This window comes from Talpa europaea (assembly GCF_964194135.1).
Source record: "Talpa europaea genome assembly, chromosome: 8".
NCBI lineage: Eukaryota > Metazoa > Chordata > Mammalia > Eulipotyphla > Talpidae > Talpa > Talpa europaea.
In genome coordinates this window covers 117,495,853-117,516,768 of record NC_140075.1, presented here as the reverse complement: position 1 = coordinate 117,516,768, position 20,916 = coordinate 117,495,853, and the positions used below count along the sequence as shown (strand labels likewise).

At 37.3% G+C, this 20,916-nt stretch overlaps 1 protein-coding gene across 2 annotated transcripts in view; it reads right to left on the bottom strand.

The window, feature by feature from the left end:
- ATG2B (autophagy related 2B) overlaps positions 1-20,916 on the bottom strand; it is a gene marked incomplete at both ends in the record, with an annotated part of 59,463 nt that overhangs the window by 21,394 nt on the left and 17,153 nt on the right. For both annotated transcript variants that reach the window (XM_084239791.1, XM_084239792.1), the window contains 19 exons: positions 2,760-2,930; positions 3,199-3,275; positions 3,640-3,710; positions 4,448-4,540; positions 4,697-4,803; positions 6,338-6,418; positions 6,589-6,788; positions 7,758-7,908; positions 8,357-8,529; positions 8,954-9,111; positions 10,663-10,805; positions 11,031-11,226; positions 12,881-12,983; positions 14,318-14,591; positions 16,418-16,606; positions 16,720-16,812; positions 17,505-17,655; positions 19,816-20,077; positions 20,744-20,849. In XM_084239791.1, the coding sequence (XP_084095917.1) occupies positions 2,760-2,930; positions 3,199-3,275; positions 3,640-3,710; positions 4,448-4,540; positions 4,697-4,803; positions 6,338-6,418; positions 6,589-6,788; positions 7,758-7,908; positions 8,357-8,529; positions 8,954-9,111; positions 10,663-10,805; positions 11,031-11,226; positions 12,881-12,983; positions 14,318-14,591; positions 16,418-16,606; positions 16,720-16,812; positions 17,505-17,655; positions 19,816-20,077; positions 20,744-20,849 (2,799 nt within the window). The remainder of the gene's footprint in view (positions 1-2,759; positions 2,931-3,198; positions 3,276-3,639; positions 3,711-4,447; positions 4,541-4,696; positions 4,804-6,337; positions 6,419-6,588; positions 6,789-7,757; positions 7,909-8,356; positions 8,530-8,953; positions 9,112-10,662; positions 10,806-11,030; positions 11,227-12,880; positions 12,984-14,317; positions 14,592-16,417; positions 16,607-16,719; positions 16,813-17,504; positions 17,656-19,815; positions 20,078-20,743; positions 20,850-20,916) is intronic.

The window sequence follows — 20,916 nt, the reverse complement described above, 5'->3', positions numbered from 1 at the left end:
AGCCTACAGTGAAGTGGGATCTTAAGAAGAAATACATTAGAAGAGAGGGAAGTTGCAACTAACCACACAAAGCTGGGGGAGAGAGGATAACTGAATCTGATCTGCTTGCCTCTGAGGGTTGTAGTGCTTTACACTGCTTGGAGATGAAGTCACTATAGGTCAGAGTTCATCTCTTGGAATGAACAAATGGCTAAGGACAACAGGGCGTATACACAGGAGGGGAAGACTACCAAAAAAATGGCGATCCACAGGGTTCAATACCAGCACTGATGCTTAGCCATTTTGGCTCGTGAACTGTGCATTCATCAAATCCAAATCATACTTTTAAAATATCTAAAATAGGGCCTCGCTGGTGGCGCAGGGGTGAAAGACAGTGCTATCAAGCTATCGCCAGCCACTGCAGCAAGGGTTTGATCCCTGGCCAGCCAGGGAGCTATCCATATGGCACAGCTGATCTCTCCTGTCTCACCCGCTGCTCCCCTCAGCAGTATATTTCAGTAGATCCACCTGTTCTGCTTCTCACTCTCTGGTGAGTCCTCTCACCTCCCATACCTCTGGCTTACATCCCAGTTCTTACATGCATAAATTAATCAATCTTCAAATAAAATAAAATGTCTAAAATAGAAAGATCTAATTTGAAAGGGACAATTTAAAATAACTTGTAATAAACCAGAGAATGTTTTTGAAAGGAGAATAAACATTACGGGGGAGTGTCATAAGTCACCTTATGATCGGTAAGAATAGAGCAGGAAAAAAGAATCAAAAACAGAAGTGTGGGGCCTCCCTGGTGGCGCAGCGGTTGAGCGCTGGGTTGCGAAGCTGCCCGCGGCCTCTGCGGCGCCGGTTCCATCCCCGGCTGCTCCCCGGCCACTGGAGGAGGGTCCCACTTGGCGCGCAGACCCCTCCTGCCGCCCGCTGCTCCCCTCAGCAGTGTACTTCGGTCCTTCTGCCTGCTCTGCTCCCCGCTCTGGCTCTGGTGAATTCTCTCACCCTCCCGTGCTTCTGACTGTACCCAGTGCATGTATAAACAAAACAAAACGAACAAATAAATAAATAAATAAAACATGCCTCTATTTAAAAAAAAAAAAAAGCCTTAGCTTTAAAAAAAAAAAAAAAAAACCAGAAGTGTGGCCCAGAAGTAAGATCACCCTGAATGAAAGACAACACAGAGGCTAGTCAGACCCCTTATTAGAGATGCCTTAAACTAGAGGGTGAGAATTCTGTGCACAGAGAACATTAAAAAAAATGAAAACACTGTTCAACTTTCTGAAACTGTTCAGATTGTTCAATCTGGGTATGAGAGAGGGCAGAGAGGTGGCAGTGGAGGACATAAGAAAACACTGAACTGCAACATCCCTTATAATCAGAGAAATGCAAATTACATCCACACTGAGATACCACCTTACACCAGTAAGAATGGCACATAGCAAAAAAACTAGCAACAACAAATGTTGGCGAGGATGTGGTGAAAAAGGAACTCTCCTGCACTGCTGGTGGGAGTGCAGACTGGTCCAACCACTATGGAAAGCTGTGTGGAGGCTCCTCAGTCTACTAAAAATGGAGCTTCCATATGATCCAGCAATTCCACTCCTAGGGATCTACCCGAAGGACACAAAAACACTGATTCAAAAGAACACTTGTACCCCTGTGTTTATTGCAGCACTATTTACTATAGGTAAAACCTGGAAACAACCCAAATGCCCAAAAATAGATGACTGGATCAAGAAGATGTGGCATATATACACAATGGAATATTATTCAGCAATCAAAAAAGATAAACTCATGCCATTCACAGCAACGTGGATGGAGCTAGAAGGAATTATGCTCAGTGAAATAAGCCAGAAGGAAAAAGAAAAATATCGGATGGTCTTATAGCAGGAATATAGGGGAAGCCAATAAGACAACAGAGTAAAAAAATACTAACAGTACAAAACACAACAAAGCAAAAACGGACAATTACAAATCAGAGACATAGTGCAGGGGAGGAGGCGGGAGAGGGATCAGAGGGAGGGAGGGAGGGAGGAGCGCAAGGGACTGAGGTGACGGTGCACAGGTACACTGGGGAAGGAAACTCTATGGGGACTACACCTGAGGGGGTGGGGGGAAGCAAATATTGTTTAAAAATGAACAATGATGTAAAAAATTAAAAAAAAAATGGTTAACAAAAAAAGAAAGCACTGAACTGGGCATCAAAATAGCTGGGTTTTATTGCCATATTCGCTATAAATCAGGGGAAATTACCTAAATTCTCTGGGTTTTAACATCCATCTAAAAAGCAGAAATAACAATCTCTAACCTGTCTATTGCCCTGGGATAAAGGAAATCATGTGAAAACAGATACTGAAAATCAGACAGCATTAGAGACAAGCGCAGAAGGTTACACACGTAAGCAAGTCACCAAGACGAGTCATCAACCATCTCAAAGTACTTTTACATATAACTCCCGGATGACAAACTCTTACACAATAAATGGTTTTTCCAGATGACAATAATCTTAAGTCTGGAAAAAAGCATTATGTTGATTGAGAAGCTTAGTAACAAAGAAGGTAAAACAGGAAGTTGAATGATCTTTCCTAAAAGTTCAATAGGCTCACCTTTCTGCAACCAATCACTCTGAAGGTAAAGGACAGAAACATGATTTTTCAGAATCACTTTTCTACTTAGGACTGTCATAAAAACCTTGCTGTCACAAACATGCCTTCACATGGCTGAAGGGGTGGGAGGGAGAGCTCTGTAATCAGTGGAGTTGCCAGATATACCTTCATCTTTCTCTGAGGGGCTCCAGGCTTTGCTTCTGCCTTGTTAGCTGCATGCAGGTCCCCATAGCTGGCAATGTACTGAATGAGGTTCATCAAAGCAGCACAAGAGTCTGAGCACGTTCTGATATGGACAACGTCACTTGAACAGTGTAATTCAAAGCGCGGTTCAGTCTGGACAGGACACAGGAAAGAGGGAGAAAATGTTTTCCAAACAGAAGACAAAATAATTTTTTTGGCATAGGTTTACATTCAATAAAATATAATATGATCATTTATCTTGCCATGGGAAACATTTATAACACAATTTTAAAATATTTTCATTTTAAAACTTTATAGTAACTTTTAAAATCTTTAAAATTAGGCAAACTACAATAAATTCAATTTTTTAGTCTCTCAAAAAAATAGGTCTTAAATATTTCCATTTCTTTTAATAACTTACTTGCTCTCCATCAGAATCAGACTTCACTGCAGTTATGGTTAATTCCAAAAGTCCCATATCCATCACACGAACATAGTCTAAAATTTTAAATTAATAAAATATCTGAAAGCTCTCAAAATATGTTTACCCAACCAACTCTCAATAAAACTAACACTTCATTAAAATTCATGACAGGTAGTGCTACAAATATTTATAATGTAATAAAAACAGTTTTATCCTTTTTAAAAAACTTGCAATTCACCTTATCTTAATTAGAAAAAAGTCTTCATTAAATAGAGTATATATAATTTAATGCACTTAAGTGATATTATAAGGACATTATAACTTCAAACTGATATTTAAAAAAATCTTTAGTTCCCTACTATTACCCGAGAGTTAAAATGCTTTTAAAATACACAGAAAAATAAAAGAGCATTCATCCATCCACAGTTTAACTCTTACCTCTATTCAAGTTTACAGTGACAGTATTACACTTGTCAGACAGATGTAAAGCAGCTTCATCCAAGATTATTCTGAGGGGGGAAAAAAATAAAATAAAATCAACATTTGAAAACTAACGTCAAACACAAGCCACATGGCCACTATATACATGGGTGTATCATTCCTTCTGATACAAATATTATCAATATTATATGTAGTTTCTAACTTATGAATGCCATCTAACATTTCTTTATAACTCACTGTTTGAATACTAGGAATATTTAAAGAAGAAGATTAAATCATCTGCTCAAATTAATTCTAAATTCCCAGCAGGTTCCTATAACAGATGCTCAAATTTAAGTCCAAGTTATGAAAATAAAGTACAACAGGTGTCATAGAAAGTGTGTGTGTGTGTGTGTGTATACACACATGATATATGCACACACAGCAGCACAGTGAACTGAGAGCATGATTATGCACATACATGTGTAAATGTGCATACAAACTCCCCATATCTGATGTTCTTTGATTTCACATTATGTGTACACATGCACATAAACATTTTCATGTATGCATATAAATGTTGTAAAAATTAAACTAGAAATCTCAAGAATTAATTTCCTTCCTAAAAATGAAATACAATAGTGAACAAAAGAGATGAACCATCTGAGAAAGAAAAATTGAGTGATTTAAATAAATGGACACAGTTATTAGTAAAAGAATGTTGATTTTAACAGCAAAGTAAACATCAATCAAATGGTTTAGATAAACATCAACTGGTATGTTTTGGATAGTTACAGCTAGTATACGATGAAGTTTGCCTGGGTACCTGAGAGTAGAAGATGATTTATCCAAGGCAACACTACTAGACACGCTGAATGTTTCAACAGTAAGAAGAGATCGTACTGGCAAATAAAGTGGCCTGATACCAAAAAGAAACAACAGAATATCAGTCTAATGCAACAAATATTTTAAAGTCATTTTGAACCTTAACTCTGTAAAAAATTACATTTTTTCCTAAAACTTAAAGAAGATGTTATTTTAAAGAAAATGTTATTTTGTTCATTTGTAAACTAACCTATAATCAAGTGCACAGCTCCAGAGATGAACATGAAAAGTTGTAAATGAAGTTGGAGGATTATATCCCAAAACAGGTTCATCAGCAATATTCAAGAAGTATAAAATCTATAATCACAAAAATATAAAATGCCCTGCTTTAGAAGAAAAAAAGTTTTGATATGATATTCTTAATACCAATGTAAAACACAGAATCTCACAGAAAAAGCAATGATTTATTGGAAAATCATAATGCTAAAGGAAAAAAAAATCATCATTTTGAAAGAATTCATTTTAAAAAGTATTTGCAAAACAGAATTTTTTGAAATGTACAGCCCATCCACAATGGCAATGCTACAGAAATCTCAGGAAAGTCATAGCTAATGAAACTAACAAAGTACGTACTTTCATACTAGTTTGCTTGGAACAATTCTTGAAAATAATAACTTGTGTCACAGATGACTCAAAACTATCCATCTGGCTTTCTCTATAGTCCACTGTTGGGGGAAGCTCTTTTTTCCTTATTTTATAACAATCAATCTGGAAAGGAGTCCCCTGTTACCAACATCTATTCTCCCCCATTTCTAATGTAAGCAAATAAGGTCAGGCTAAATCTCTCCCTTGCGGCCAGATCAATGTCCACACCACACCATCCATCTCCCGGCCGTCCACACGTGACGGCTCTCACATACAGAGACACAGACACACGCACATGGGAGAGGAGGGGGCCGAGGGGGAGGAGAGAGCCAAGGGGATAAGGAGTTTGCCTCTTGATGTTTCCTACATGCCTTTGTGGGAAACGTTTTCTTTCAAGTTTTAAAATAATTATTTTCCTAACACAAAGAAAAAATTCCTCTAAGGTAGATGCCTAAGAATCATAGTGCCCTAGTTTCCATTCTCACATGAGAGTTAACTTCTTACCCAAAGTTTTCTCTGAAAATAATTGACTATGTCATTACCATATAGAATTGTCAAACTGAAAATTAACTACAGCATTCCTTTTAAGAAATGTCTCAAGTATGTTATTGGTCGAAGGGAGTCATCTGAGTTATGGCATTTAGAGACTGTATGGTTAAAAGTACAAGGCTTTTACTGCTACTGGGCCAGGCAACTGAGACACAGACTTTCTTTCCTTTTAATGACATAAAGGATAAGTTGGGTTTTTTTTAAAGATTTATTTATTTATGCATACAATAGCTGGGGTACAGGCCAGAGATGAGCGGGGTGCGAGGATCCACCAGAGACAGAGTAGGGAATAGAACAGGCAGACTGACTGAAATATACTGCTGAGGGGAACAGTGAGCAAGACAGGAGAGGTCTGCCTTGCCATGTGGGTTTCTCCCTGGCCGGCCGGGGATCGAATTCATGCTGCAGAGGCTGCAGATTGCTTCACAGTGCAGTGCTTAACCCCTTGCGCCACCAGGGAGGCCCATAAAGGACAAATTTTTAAAAAGTTTAAGGATCCAACTTTAAATAAAGCAGCAACTCCACCCTGGACTGGCAATAATGTCTGTTTCCTGAAGTAAGAGGTGGTTACACAGGAGCACTTAACTTCATGACGACTCCCTGAGTGAACATTTATGGTTTGTGAACTTTTCAGTATGTATATCTCAATATAAATTTAAAAACTAACTGGTACATAAATACACAACAGTTCTCTTACCTGCTCATGCCAGCTAAGCCCAGAAGGAAGCATTCTGTGCTGGAGAGTGGCTCCTTTTAGTCCTACAGCAATGAGAAATTCCTAAACAGAGCAACACAAAGAGCTACATTTATTACCCAAACAACCCTCTCACTTAAAACTGGAGAACATTTTTCTAAGAAAATAAGTGTGTTGACTTTTATACAATCTCCTCTAGCTGGTAATCAAATCAACAGCAGGTATTTAATGGTATAAAAGCACAAAAAACAAACCTTTGTATTGGACTCCGACTTATCAGACAGTATTTTCACTGCCACAGACAGCATATTCAAGGTGTCTCCTCCAACACCATCTGAAGAAGCTCTACTCATACCATCTTCTTCTGAGGAGTAAATAGTGGGTTCCAACCAATGTGGGCGGGTTGCACTGGGCAGACGTGTTTCTGCAGGAAGAATTACTCCATCCACTATGCCTATATACACAATGAAATGAAAACAAATAAAATTATTACTTGAAATGAGCTCATGGGCTTCTATAACTGAAGACAAAAACAACAAACTTCCTTTGAATTCATCAAAATCCTAAAGACGAAAAAAACAAAAACCAACTTCAAAACTGCCAATAAGCCATAATTTTCAACTAGTATTGGTATGGCTAACAGGACCCAAGAAGAAAAAAGAAATGCAAAGAAAATTAAATTTCAATGGGAAAATCTGATTAACATTAAAAATGTCCAAGTATCTCCCCTCTATACCAGTGTAACACAGGGAATGCTTTCAAAAGAACGGTCTATTCTGTGTTACATGAAAGAAATACTGCTTGAGAGAGAAGAATATAAAGTCCCATTAACTGAACAATGGCTAAGATGTGATAAAATCTATAAATCTGAGTGTTAGTTGGCAATGAAAAAGGAATTAAGTACTGGTACATTTGGATGAACCTTGAAAACAGCATGGCAAATGAAAGAAGTCAGTGGGGTAAGACCAAATACTGCATGATTCCACTACATGAAGCTTCTTGAGTTCGAAAGTCCATAGATACAGAAAGTAGACGGAAGGTTGCTTAGGGTTGAGCGCTAAAGGGTACATACAGAGTTTTTTGGGGGGGGTGGTAAAAATGTTCTCAAGTTTTTGGGAATGACTGCAATCCCCATTATTTCACATGGCACAACATGTGAAATAATAAACACCAAGGAAACATCTATTTTAGACAAGTGATTGTATGGTATGTGAATTATATCTCAATAAGCTCATTGTGAAGAAAGAACATAAAAGTCAGTTTCTAATTTACATTAAGTATTTGGCAATGGAATCTGAACAGTCCCACAGAAAACAATTTTTAATATCAGATTCCTGTTACCAATAGGTTTTCTTTACTAAACAAAATTTAAATCTGTCTAAATAGAAGTGAACAAATCACACACATTTCACATTCGTCCTACCTTTGTGATACAGACTGAAGCTGCTAGTGTGAAGGCAGATGTAGTGCTTGTCGTCAAAACCTTCATACTTTGTCACACAAAATAATGAACCGCTATTGAACTCTAACCAGAATTCACCATGCTTGTTTTCCAACACATCTCCGTTATCTTGCTAATAGAAAGATTAGAAAAACACAGAAGTCATCAATTAAATGCAGAAAAAGTATGACCACTGGGGTGTTCCTTCTGGATTCAGCTGAGAAGAAGCTCCCCAAGTGGGAGCCAAGTGGCCTAATCCTGAATGATGTGACATGGGAGTGCGAGGGGTCTCAAGCCACACAAATCCCTGAGCTTCTCCCACCTTTAGACTACAAACAGATCACTAGTCACCCCTCAGGAAGACAGCCAGCACATGGTTTCCAAAAGGAGTTCCATGTGCCATTTGTCTTTTGATGGGAAACGAATGTGCATGTCCCAATGGTGATACCACCAAGGCCTGCCTTGGGAAAGGGACCTTCACCCCGCCCCGGAACAAGCACGAACCACCTCCATTTCTGGGTGTGTAGCATGGCAGTGAAGTTGGGTACACTTGAGTAAACACTGGGTTTGTAAACTCATACCTTTACATCTGTAAACACTGCCATGAGGCCATGATTAATACTCAGAAGAACTGAGAGAAAACTCTGCGAGTTCTTATTCTGAGAATCTAGTTTTTTTTTCCTACGGGACCGATAGTTGGGATCGACGGTAGAAAAGTATTGCAGCGTCTCCTCCTCAGATCCACTCTCCTCATCTGTGGGAAGAAATGTCAACGGCATGGTTCTGGTTGCTTGTTAAAATAAAATAGCACCTTGAACATTACCACAAGAACATGTGGTAATATTTTTACAACCTGTTTATATTTATATTTTACAACCTGTTTACTTTCTATTTACAACCTGTTTACTTTCACAAAGAATTCGGCACTATAATAAAAATGTACTTTCTCTGTTGGCCTCTTTCCCACTGAACTCATACAATTTACATGCTGTCACTACAAAGATTGGTAACTGATAGTGACAGGCTCAATATACAGATAAGTGGGGAAATACTGTAAATTACTAAGTTATAAAATATAGTTACAAATAAAAAACACACTTAAATCCATCAGTTGAAAAGGTTACTACTTTACTGACAGACCAGATACTTTAACTCAGAACAAATGTAAAATATGTTACCATAGTGAACTGTAGACTTAAATGGACTAAAGCTGTCTTTGTTGAAGGTATTAATCAGTTGACTGGCGACTGAAAGTCCAATACCATACGAAATATTTTCAAATGTCTCCACTGGTGAAGGAGCAGTTGGTTCCCACAGCAGTAAGTCATTAAAGATCCTACAAAGACAAAAGTTGAGAAGTGTGTATTGCCTAGTTTAGCTATAAGCAAACTAAAAAACAGCCCTTAAAAAAATTGAAGATAATTTTTCTAAATTGTGAAACAGAAAATAGATCCTACCAGAGATTTTTTTTCTCTTTTCATTTCTCTTTTATTGTTATAACATTGTATTACAACATTATATAAGTTTCAGGTGTGCATCACTGAAATCAACATGTATATATACCACATAAGTTCACCATTAAAAGTCCAATTCTCTCCTCACCAAACAATGGACCCCTTTTACCTAGTACACCCACCTCCTTTCCCCTTTCCTTCCAGTTACCACTAATTGGTCTTATGTCTTAGATAAGGCAGCAAAAAGAAGGAAATTTTACCAATTATGACAATGTGAATAGCTCAAGGGTATTGTGCTCAGTGAAATAGGTCATTGCAAGAAAGACACACATCAGATGACCTCAAGGGAGGTCTCACACAATAAGGAAGAGATGACTTTATGTGGCAAAATCTTGTTTGTAGTTGTCTACCAGAGAGTTTTTTTAAGCTATTATGTTCTTTCATACAAAAATAACTGATAAGGCTATGATGGAAGGCAGTGAGAAGAATCTCTCCCATTAGATACTGCCTCATTTACCTGTCACGTGCATCCAATTACTAACTGAACTTCAAAGGAGGAAGTTAGTTAGATGTAAAAACCCATAAAGAACTAAAGGAAGGCTGCTCACATGTCCAAGAGCACTTTGCCAACTGTAACAGGGCAGGCACCGTCTCCCTTGATCTTCCCATCAACCCTGTGGGGTGGCCAAGGGAGGACCATTCTCACTTTACACTTGAAACCACCCCACAGGTCAAGCAGACCCTTATTAGTGGGAGAAGTGCACCCTGCGCCCAGTTCATATCCAGTTCCCAACTCAGTTCTCCCCCATTACATGCTTTCTCTAGGGATATCACTTTTTTTCTCTTCAACAGAAAGCACACTTTTTTTCTCTTCATCAAGAAGCACATATGAGATGAAGAATGTACGTGGAGTGGGGAAGAGGAGGGGAAATGCTCAGAACTAGCTAAAGCAGCCACGTCAATAATGGTGACTAATGCAGTAATACACCTCTCGGACAGCTACCATCACATCCACTTTCCCAAAGCAATATTTGTCCCTCCTCAGAGGGCTTCTGTCCCTACCCTTACCCCATCAGCCAAGCTCCTAAGCATTCAAGAAGTATCTCCCAACTCTTTTCATGTCATTGCACACATAGAAGACAGCTGCCCTGAGGTGAGGGGAATGCAGGCAAGCAGCCCATGTGAGGGCACAGGGAATAGGTCCCTCACACACTGGTGACCCGTTGCCAGACATACTGCTAAGTGAACACCACACTGTAATAGCTCATCATCACAGCAAAGGCTCTATAATCAACTCCACACAAAGCACACTGGATGGCAAATGACAGTCAAACAAGGAGAAAAAAGGGGAAAAGAGGAAACAAGTGGTGTGCAAAGGCAATTAGGCAGAAATGTCCAATCCCAAAAATGCAACAAAATGTTTTCAAACTCACCTATTGTAAAGCTTCTCATAAAAGCTCTTATTAGGTAGTGTTATATGAATATTGGGTAACGTAAGCTCCAGTACATAGTGAGAATTGCTCATTGCTTTATCCTGAAACTCTGTCATTTCCACAGGGTCTCCTGGCATCACCATCTGAAACACAACAGTGGAAGGAAAAGCATCAGATGACCCTTGCCATACAACTTAGTATGTAAATTAGTATGCATTTCATTCTTAACTTTTAAACAAGGAAAAAAACAGGTATTATTTCATCTGGGAGCTAAAAGTCTAGCAAAAACAGTAAACAAAGCATCTTTTCAATGATTAGCATCAAAACCATTGCTACGATTCCTTGTCACCGACTCACTTTTATTTTACCTGCTCATTTTCAAACATGACTCTACGGGAGGAGAAGGGAGAAGGGGCGGGTCTTCGCAGGTCACAGACGTCTTTCAGGGAATGCGCGCCTCCCTCCTCTTCTTCCTGATAGTGCCCATCGCTCTCTTCTGCTTCCTCAGCTGCTATTCTCTCCAGGATGGAATGCATGGCTGGTGGATTTAACTTCAGTACAATACTGAGAGCAAAGACAATCCAAAAAAAAAAAAAAAACAAGAAGTAAGGGTAAACAGCAAGACTTCAACTTTTATGCAAACTGCTACCAACACTGCTGATGAAATCACTGGTGGTGGGATTCGGCTTCTCTACAAGACTTCTTATGTCTCACATAACCCACTTCTGAGAAGTTGTAAGCTTAAAGTGTGGAACTGATGAAATGAGTAAAACTAACAGAAGGGCCTTGACATTTTTTATATTTACACTTGGCTAACTGAAATTCTGACCTTTGAAGATAACTTATTTTCATATTTTATTAGCCAGCAATTATACCTATGAATTCTATTTATTATCATTAAATAAAATCCTTCCTGTTCTTTATTATGGAATACTTGCATACCCATGAAACCTCATATTATGTAAATTGTTCAAGCAGAAAAAAGGAGTGACTGACTGGGGGAAGATTCAGAACTGCAACAACAAAACAATCTTTCCCTTCAGGAATTTCAATAGAAGACTTGCATTGTTTTTTTGTACCTTCAAACCCAAACTATCAGGAGCTAACATTAGCTTCGATGACATTAGCTCTGACTCCAAAGTAACAACCGTTCCTCCCTTAGTCCTCTGTGGCTCATGCCGGCACAGGCTTTGTTCTCCTTCCATCGCATCAGCCCACTGTGGTATGAGCCAGGGCACCCTCCAGCCAAACAGCTGTGCTGCATCTGAAACTTAGGGTTTTCCTGCCTAAGGAGGTGGTCCCAGTTGGTTCTAGTTATAAAGTATCATAATTGTTCCTAATTAAAAAATATCCTAATGTAAACTGTACTTCCAAATTACCTGACTGAAGCACATCCACATCTCAGGATGCAAACACACACTCTAAACTCCTGTCACTATCAGGCATGTGTGCCAATGGCTGTTTTAAGAGCCTGGTAGGTCTGACATGGCAGGAAGATGGCACAACAAAAATGATGTTATTTCACAGAAAGGCTTCAACAAAGAAAAGTTTTCAATATAACAAATCACTACTTCCAGCAAACTAAGTTGTTTCAAATATAGTAATATAAACCCATTATCGGGCTAACTGAATTTAAGGAAGAATTCTTCTGCCTAAGAAATCCTAGCACAATGGTTCTGTAGGTTTACCTGCACACTGGAATCACCAGGTGTAATTTTAAAAATATAGTGATGGACCGGCTATACCCCAGAATCAGGATGGGGCCCAAGAATAACTATTTTGTGAAAGCCTTAGACTTGAAATACATTGTCCTAGAGTGCTCACAGACTACAAAATTCATTTGACAACTAGCCAAATGGTGCCATATGTTATCTCTTCTCCTGTAACCTTGAAATATTTTTAAAATGGTTGATTCTTTGTCCCTCTAGATAGACTGGCTAACTTGAGACCATACAGTCATAACTCCATCTCCCACAGTATCTAACAGTATCCCACAGTATCTAAAGGTTTATACCTTTCATAGCATAGTAGTCTATATATATATTTTGTTTGTTTGTTTGTTTTAATTTGTCCATCTACCTCTGGGTTCCTTCATCAAGGAAGAACATTTTTTGGCCTAGACTGAATATACAAAAGGTTGGTTAAAGGGATTACATCAATTTATTTTTGAAAAGAAACTCTCACTCAACCCACCTGTCCCATGCACTTGCTTACTCACCGTGGCCAGTCAAAGTCATCTGATGCTGCTGCATCTCCATCTACTCCACCAGACACATGGAAAAACTTAGTAGATGGTTCTCCTTTCTCTTCCTGGAATGACCCTAATAAAACAAGACTGATTAAATGAAATGAATTTCTTCTCTATTTAAAAAAAACAAACTTTCCTCCTTAGAGGAGGAAAGATTCTCTAACCCAGGGACATAATGCAATGTTCAGTTGTGCAGCAATTATTCATTTGTTCCTACTTCATGTATACATGTGGGGAGACCAGATAAGCAGCTAAGTTAAAAATGCTGTTTTCTGTTCAAACTCAAATTCCTAAGTAGCACTGTTAATGTGCAAGGTGCCAGTCGTGACAGAGGAAAGCAGCAGCTATCATTTACTGAGTGCCGCTTAACGATTATTCTTCGTGAAAGTCTGTGCAGTTCACCTAGGAACACAGCAATAAGTATACTCCTTAAATATGTACTTTGTATCAAGCACCTCTTTTCACAATAACCCTATACCTGTTTGTGTATTCTATTTTACAAATAAAGAATGACCTTCTTCCAGAATAATGAGTTTCTTACCAGCGGAGAGAAGATCAATTAACCCTTCAGGGCCCTTTCATAAAGCCATCATCAGCAAGAGTCAGCTTTAAATATCTCTAAAGATGTGTGAGACTGAGAACAAGGAAGGGGAACCTCTGCAGCTTACTCCCAAAGAGGGAGATGCATGAGGAGGACTGTGGTAGCGGGGCTGTGTGGACAAGGCAGGCTGTTTAGGTCCCACAGGTTAAATGTCAGGACCCGCCAGGGCTCTGCATAGACTTAGCTCACTCTAAGTCTGCATATTCTCTTCCTTAGCTGACACAGCAAGACAAGACACAAGCATTTCAAATAAGCTTTACAAAGAAGGGTCACTAGTTGACTAGCAGTTGAATGCTGAGCTCTAGGGTCAGATTTAGGTTTGAATCTTGATTCTGGCATTTCCTGCTGCATGACCCTGGAAGGCACCTCTTCTCAAGTCTTTATAAACAATAAAGATCATTAAAAATAATAAGCCTATCATCACTATGATAATTAAAGGAATCGAACAATGTGTGAGTGTCTAGCACAGTACCTAACACAGAATGACACTCAAAGCCTGGCTACTGTGAGCCCTGAACAAGCATGTGGTCAGTGGTCATTAAAATGTAGGTTAAAGAACTATCTTCCCCGCAGAAATGAAGTATTTTAATAAAGTGAATAAATCACCATGCTTAGTAATTTCTCTTTAAAACTGGTTTACATCACATTTTTGTACACAATATTGAAAAAAATTGTTGCTCTTGTATTTCAACATAATATTCTTAAATTTTGTTATATCGGGGGCTGTTGTGAACTTTTTTGGGTTGCATGTTTCAGTAGCAGTTGTGTTTTTAATCTGGCTCTTTTACAGGCATGTTCAATCTTACCAACTAGTTCTCTAAAGGTAAGTTCCAATTTAATTTGTTCTGGGGTTGATCCTCCTATAAATTCAGTCTTAAATTCTAGATCTGTGAATGCTAAATGAAGGATCTCCTTCTGAAGCGACTTCTTAAACCATGGTCCTCTTTCTTGATCTGATCGAAGATCAGGTATTGGGAAGCGTACAGAAAGGTTTAATGCTGGTGTGGCAACTTGTACTGATATCCGACAATTTGCAGGATTATGTGAATCATCTAGAAATACTTCAGTGAAAGCCTTGTGCTAAAACACAAAACATCAAAAATACACTAAAATGTTATATTAAGTAAATAAACATAAATGACATTAGTATTCAACATTCCAATAGGTATAATCACTATTTCCTCACTCAGTATATAAAGCATTCAAATCCAATTCCATTATTCATTTATTACCATGTTAATATACCATCACGAAATTTTATACTGGAACAGTTATTGACAAAAGTCAAAACTACTGGCAAACTTAAGCTCTAACATAAAAACACAAATTAAAATAGAAAGTGAACCAAAGTAAAGACACCAGTACCACAGAAGGCATATACATCTTACTATACACTAAAAAGGATAATGTGTTAAGTTATGTACCAACTATTCAATATGGTTAAAGATAACCACAGCAACCAATTTCAATTTGAAGGATTTATCCACCAATATTCCACTTTACAGACTGAATGTGAAATTGGATAAACTGTGCCAAATGCAAAAAGGTTCATTCCTGAGTCATTTTTATATCTCCAGGACTAAGTCCAGTGCCTGATACGTCATCAGTTCTAAATAAGTAATTACTGAACGATTCACCGTGAACTCCCCGCCTAACCTAAGGGTATGATCCTATCAAATGATTCTCAGAAACCAAAACACGTATGCACCATTTACTCAAAGTCATGTTATAATAAAAGGATCAAAGAACTTGCTCTTCAGGTAAAAGTCTGTTGTATTTTTTTTTTTCTCTACAATGTATTGAAGCTTAAGCTTTAGCCTACGGTTGGTATTAACACTCCTCAATTTCCCAAATCAGTCTCTAATCTCACAGATTAGAAAGTTCCCATCTTGTGTCAGAAGAAACTTGGATTTTTAACAAGACTTTGCTCTTTCTCCCCTTCTTGGCTCTCTAGTACTGAACCCCACTCTCAGAAAAAATAACCCAATATATTAAATCATTATCCCAACACATCTATGGCTAATAGCAAATACAGATACTAGCCCCACAGAACTGGAAATAACTAGCAACTGTGACAACATAAGATAAAGAATGCTGATTTAACATGAGTACAGATCACTAATTAAGGAAGAAGCAAATAAGCAGAAAATTAAAATATATTTTCCCTTTTCTTTTTAACAAAAATTGCCTATTTTGTTCCCGGTCCTATAGGCTCCAAATTCCAGTCCCAAAGTCCCTAATAGACTTCTCGCAAATCTGACTCGCCTGCTTTGCTTAGAAAGGACACCAGGACCAGATCTAGGGAAAAGTGATAGAGTGACTTGCTCAATAACAACAGTATTATAAATATTATAAATGATGTTTCCATTTTCAAAACTGTATCTTATATTGCATAGGCTACATTTTATAGGTGGTTTAACAGTTTATTGAATAAGTGACTAGATGAAATTTTGTGAGGATCATAATTTATAAAATTCCAAAAACACATAAAGGAAAGAAAACCTATTTCTATTACTCTAACATAATCAGTACTATCAACTGGTATATTTCTACCTATTCTTTTCTATGCCTCCCATTTTATTTATACAGTTATAATAAAAGTTCATGTGGAAAATATATTCTACTTTTTCACATACTTCTTCATGAGCACTCTTTGTGCTGTTGCATCATCTTTATAGCAATCACTTAAAATAGCCACATAAAATTCCTCTCAGTATATTAGCAAAACTTATTTAACTACTAACTATAGATAAAAGGTCTCCAATATTTCATTAGTACAAATAATGCTCTTTTAATAAAACATTCCATTTAATCTATTAAGAATACTTGAACTTAGAAATGATCTTCAATTAGCCTATTAATTAGCTATAATTATGATTAGCACTTGCAATTTTTAGGACACTTACCAGACTAATATGCTTATTATATGAAGTATACATGTGAGACGCCATCATCTCCACTGTAGTGAGTTTCTGTGGTTGAAGCAAGGAATTCAACCTGTCTACAATACTGATATCCAGCTCACAAAATACTGGATTTAATTTAATTTGTAATTCTGCCTTCTGAGGAACAGAACTAAGTCTTGCTTGGTTACCCTTTTAAAAAAAAAGAAAGTAGGAATATGATCACTAAAAATAACACAAAATGAAGTGAAAATCTGACAGTTATAACAAACTACCTATCAAATCAAAATTTAAAGATCTCTTACCTGGGGTCCTTTATTCTCAGAATGCTTATAATGAAGCTGAAGACACACAGGGGGATGGGAATCAGTTCGTTCTTTGGAATGGAACATTAAAAGCTTAAAAATGAAGACAAATGTAAGATATTAACCTGTAATTAATACATGAATTAACAGACATGCTAATATAGTAGGAGAAAGAACTTTTTGAAGTCAGAAAAGCTGATTTTAAATTTCATTTTTTGTCATTAACAAAGTGACTCTTAGACAAATTAACTTCTTAGTACCTCATCTGCAAAAGGTAGATGAGAATTCAAGTAAATTAATGCCTAAAGAAGTGCTTGAAAATAAAAATAGTATACAAGGATGAAGTAACAGTAATAAATGATATTTTAATAGCTTTAAAAAAGTTTCTCTAGGACACATTTATAGGCTAGGAAAAAAATCATATTAATAATACATGAACACAAGACATTTCATTTGTCTTAACAGCACTAAGCACATAGCAGGCATCCAGTAAGTATATGCTGAATAACTGAATTCTTCCAAAATTAAGAGTGATTGGAAAAATGAATGAACTAAAGTCATTTGGTCCTGTCATTTGCCTGTCACTCAAAAACAAGTCAACTCTAAAGCGTAAGTTCTAACAGACTCTACTAATAGTCTTCAATGCCATACTCAGAATCTAATTAAACAAAACTCAAATGTATACGACTTCTTTACCTGTTTTTTACAGAAAATCATTGCTACTCATACAATTCTTAAAAAGCAAGATAAGTTTAAAAAATAATACTAAAGGAAGAAGCATATACCTCTGTGTAGTGAGGAGGAACAGAATGAAAATCAGTAGGAAACAGGCATTCCAAAAGTTCCATTTGCCCAATGGACATGTCAGTATTAAAACACCGGGAAGCTGATCTCCGTCTTTGTTCATAGGATACTTTGATGCCAGTACCTATAAATCTATTATTAAAAATGCAGCATTTAAGAATATTCATATACTTGAGTATAAAAAACATATCAAAGAATAGTACACAATATTAATAAAGTATAACAATTACCTATTTATTCTGACAAGTTCAAGTTGTTACTAAACACTATTTTTTTTAATTTATTTATATAATTTTACATTATCATTCATTTTGTACAAGTTTGATTTCCCCTCTCAGGTGTAATCCCTGTAAGATTCCCACCACTAAGACACCCGTGTACCGTCACCAGTCTCTTGTGCGCTTCCCTCCTCTATTAAACCTAATATTCCCCAGCAGAGAATTTAACTAGGAAGACTGCTTTAAATTTCCCATTCCCTTACAAAAGCTAAAGAAATCAGTTCTGCAGACAAGAAATTACCCAGAATCAATTTATTTCCCAACAGTTCCCTTCTTTCTTTCACATTTTAAAATCTTCACTGCAGTGAGTAAAGTTTTTCAAATCTATAAAACATATGTAATCATTTCTAAAATTATCTAAAAGCATCTCACAATATTTTAAAAATTTCAATCAATGAAGCTCAAATGAGGGTCTACCTCTAGTTTTTGTTGCTTGTTGTATTTCCTACTGGCAGATATTTGAAAACTTGTCAAAACTGGTAAGAATGACTATGAAGTATGACTATAAATACTGTTACTAACCTGTAGGGATTTTTTGCTAGGTGTGAAAACTACTTTGCATATTAATTTTAATATTTAAAAAAAGATAAAGGTTAAAAAAAGCCCAATGGTTTCTAAAAATATTAATATGTGTGTGTCTAAACCAATGTATTAAATAACTATGGCTCAACATTTCATGGGTCAATTTCATGTTAAAATATCAGTATTCTCACATTAATAATCTTATACTTACAAATATCATTATCTCCTCATCTATTAGGACTCAATCCATGAAAAAAATCACAGCTATTTGGATAGTTATTTTATTTTATTTTTTTTTTTTAAATAGAGGCATTTTATTTATTTATTTATTTGTTTGTTTGTTTTTTGTTTATACATGCACTGGGTACAGTCAGAAGCGCGGGAGGGTGAGAGAATTCACCAGAGCCAGAGCAGGGAGCAGAGCAGGCAGAAGGACCGAAGTACACTGCTGAGGGGAGCAGCGGGCGGCAGGAGAGGTCTGCGCGCCATGTGGGACCCTCCTCCAGTGGCCGGGGAGCAGCCGGGGATTGAACCGGTGTCGCAGAGACTGCGGGCAGCTTCGCAACCCACCGCTCTACCGCTGCGCCACCGGGGAGGCCCTGGATAGTTATTTTAAATGAAAATCTGCGATGTAATGATGTGAAAATTTAAGATGTATGTAGCCTGCTACTTTGATACACCCATACACTGTAATATGATCAGCACTGTGCAATAGTTTTGCTATCTTTTTAAAGCAAAAATTTTAAATGTAGCATCCAAGCTCAGGACTAGCCTTGGTATCATTTCCCACCCCATGGCCAGTGGCATGTGGATTACTTCCATGTCCACTCTCATTAGTTCATTCTACCTTTATCCTCACTGCCTTCTCTGCTAATCCAAAAACACTAAAAACTGTTTTTATGATTGTAATGTCAGTGGGGATGATGGCAAAATGTAGTCAAAGAAATTTGACAAGAGCAGGGCAGGGGCCTAAAGAAAAGTCAGAAAGCTCCAGATCTTCTTGATCTCATATTTAAATTGTTCTGCATGCCAAACAGCTTGAATGAGTGAATCTATGGTGAGTGTCTCTGAGCAGTGCAAGAAAGCCTTACTCATAACATTCGCTTACAAATAAACTGTGAATTAGAAAAACAAATGGAAATGAGTGGGTGGGTATGTAAAGAGGTCCACATTTGGTTCTTTTGCAAAGACTGTTAATAAGTGTTTACCTAAGGGGCTCCCCTGGTGGCGCAGGGGTTGAGTGCTGGGCTGCAAAGCAGCCCGCAGCCTCTGCAGCACGGGTTCAATCCCCGGCCACCAGCGAGAGTCCCATATGGCACACAGACCTCTCCTGCTGCCCGCTGCTCCCCTCAGTAGTGTATTTTGTCAGTCTGCCTGTTCTGTTCCCTGCTCTGGCTCTGGTAAATTCTCTCACCCTCCTGCGGTTCTGACTGTACCTAGTGCTTGTATAAATAAATAAATCTTTAAAAAAAACAAATAAATAAGTGTTTACCTAAGATGATCATGAGAGCAAGCTTCTGCAAATACTGCTCGGAAAGACTTGAAATCTTCAGTTGAAAATCTTGCTGGATCAATCTTTTCTATACAAGTGAAGAAAGCTATCGCCATAGATGTCAATGGATTAAGATTCAATGATGTTTCAGGTGGGGATAAAGGATCAATGTGAAGCACAGAGACTGAGAAAGTTCCCACAGCCAGTCTGAAAATAAGTTCAGGCCTGGATTCATCCACTGAAACAGACCTAGAAGGGAGAGCTGAAATACATGTATTAAAATTATATAAAGTATAAAAACAATCCATTATAACAAAATTCTAAAACATTTATCCATATATCAGTTCTAAAAATCAGGTGAAAACACAACAGTTTGAGAGGTATAAAACAAGTAAGATAAAATAAAATGTTACCTCTCTACATTTTATGTCCAGGACCCTCCCCTGATACTTGAAGTATGAAAGAGATGTATAATAGGGGAATGTACAAACAAAGCTTTTGCATTAATAAAAGCATATTGAAAGAGTCAGAGATTAACCAAAAACTGCTCACCAATTTTTCCTTTAAGCCTCAATTAAATTTTTCAGAGAAGAAAACTAAGGTACTCTTTTAAAGGAAAGTATAAAGAAGTGAATCAAAAATCAGATGGTTGACTGAGACTCTTAAATTGCAATAATCATATGAAATGTATGGTGAACTTTTCACTAAAAATATTTCAATATTTACACAAATGAATGGTTATTTTAAAACACCTGACAGCAAGGTGCTCAACAATGCTTCATTTTCTTTCTACACTTTGTTAAATGGAATAGATGGTAAAAAATTATGGAAAAAAAAAAAAAGCACCTGAATGGTGACTTTAAAAGAGATAATCTTTAAAATTATTACATTCCAGTGGAAACTACCAACAAATGTCATTTACACTTACAAGTCTTCTGCAAAGATGCTGGGTGAGCTAGGTTAGATGGTAATGTTGACCCTCTTCCTGGCTGTTCTTTATGATGATCAAGGAAATCTCCCCATGTTGGCTGAAGCTATAAAAGAATCTTTTTTAAGCTCATGAATAAAATGCATAAATTTAGAAATAACTTTTTAAAGAAA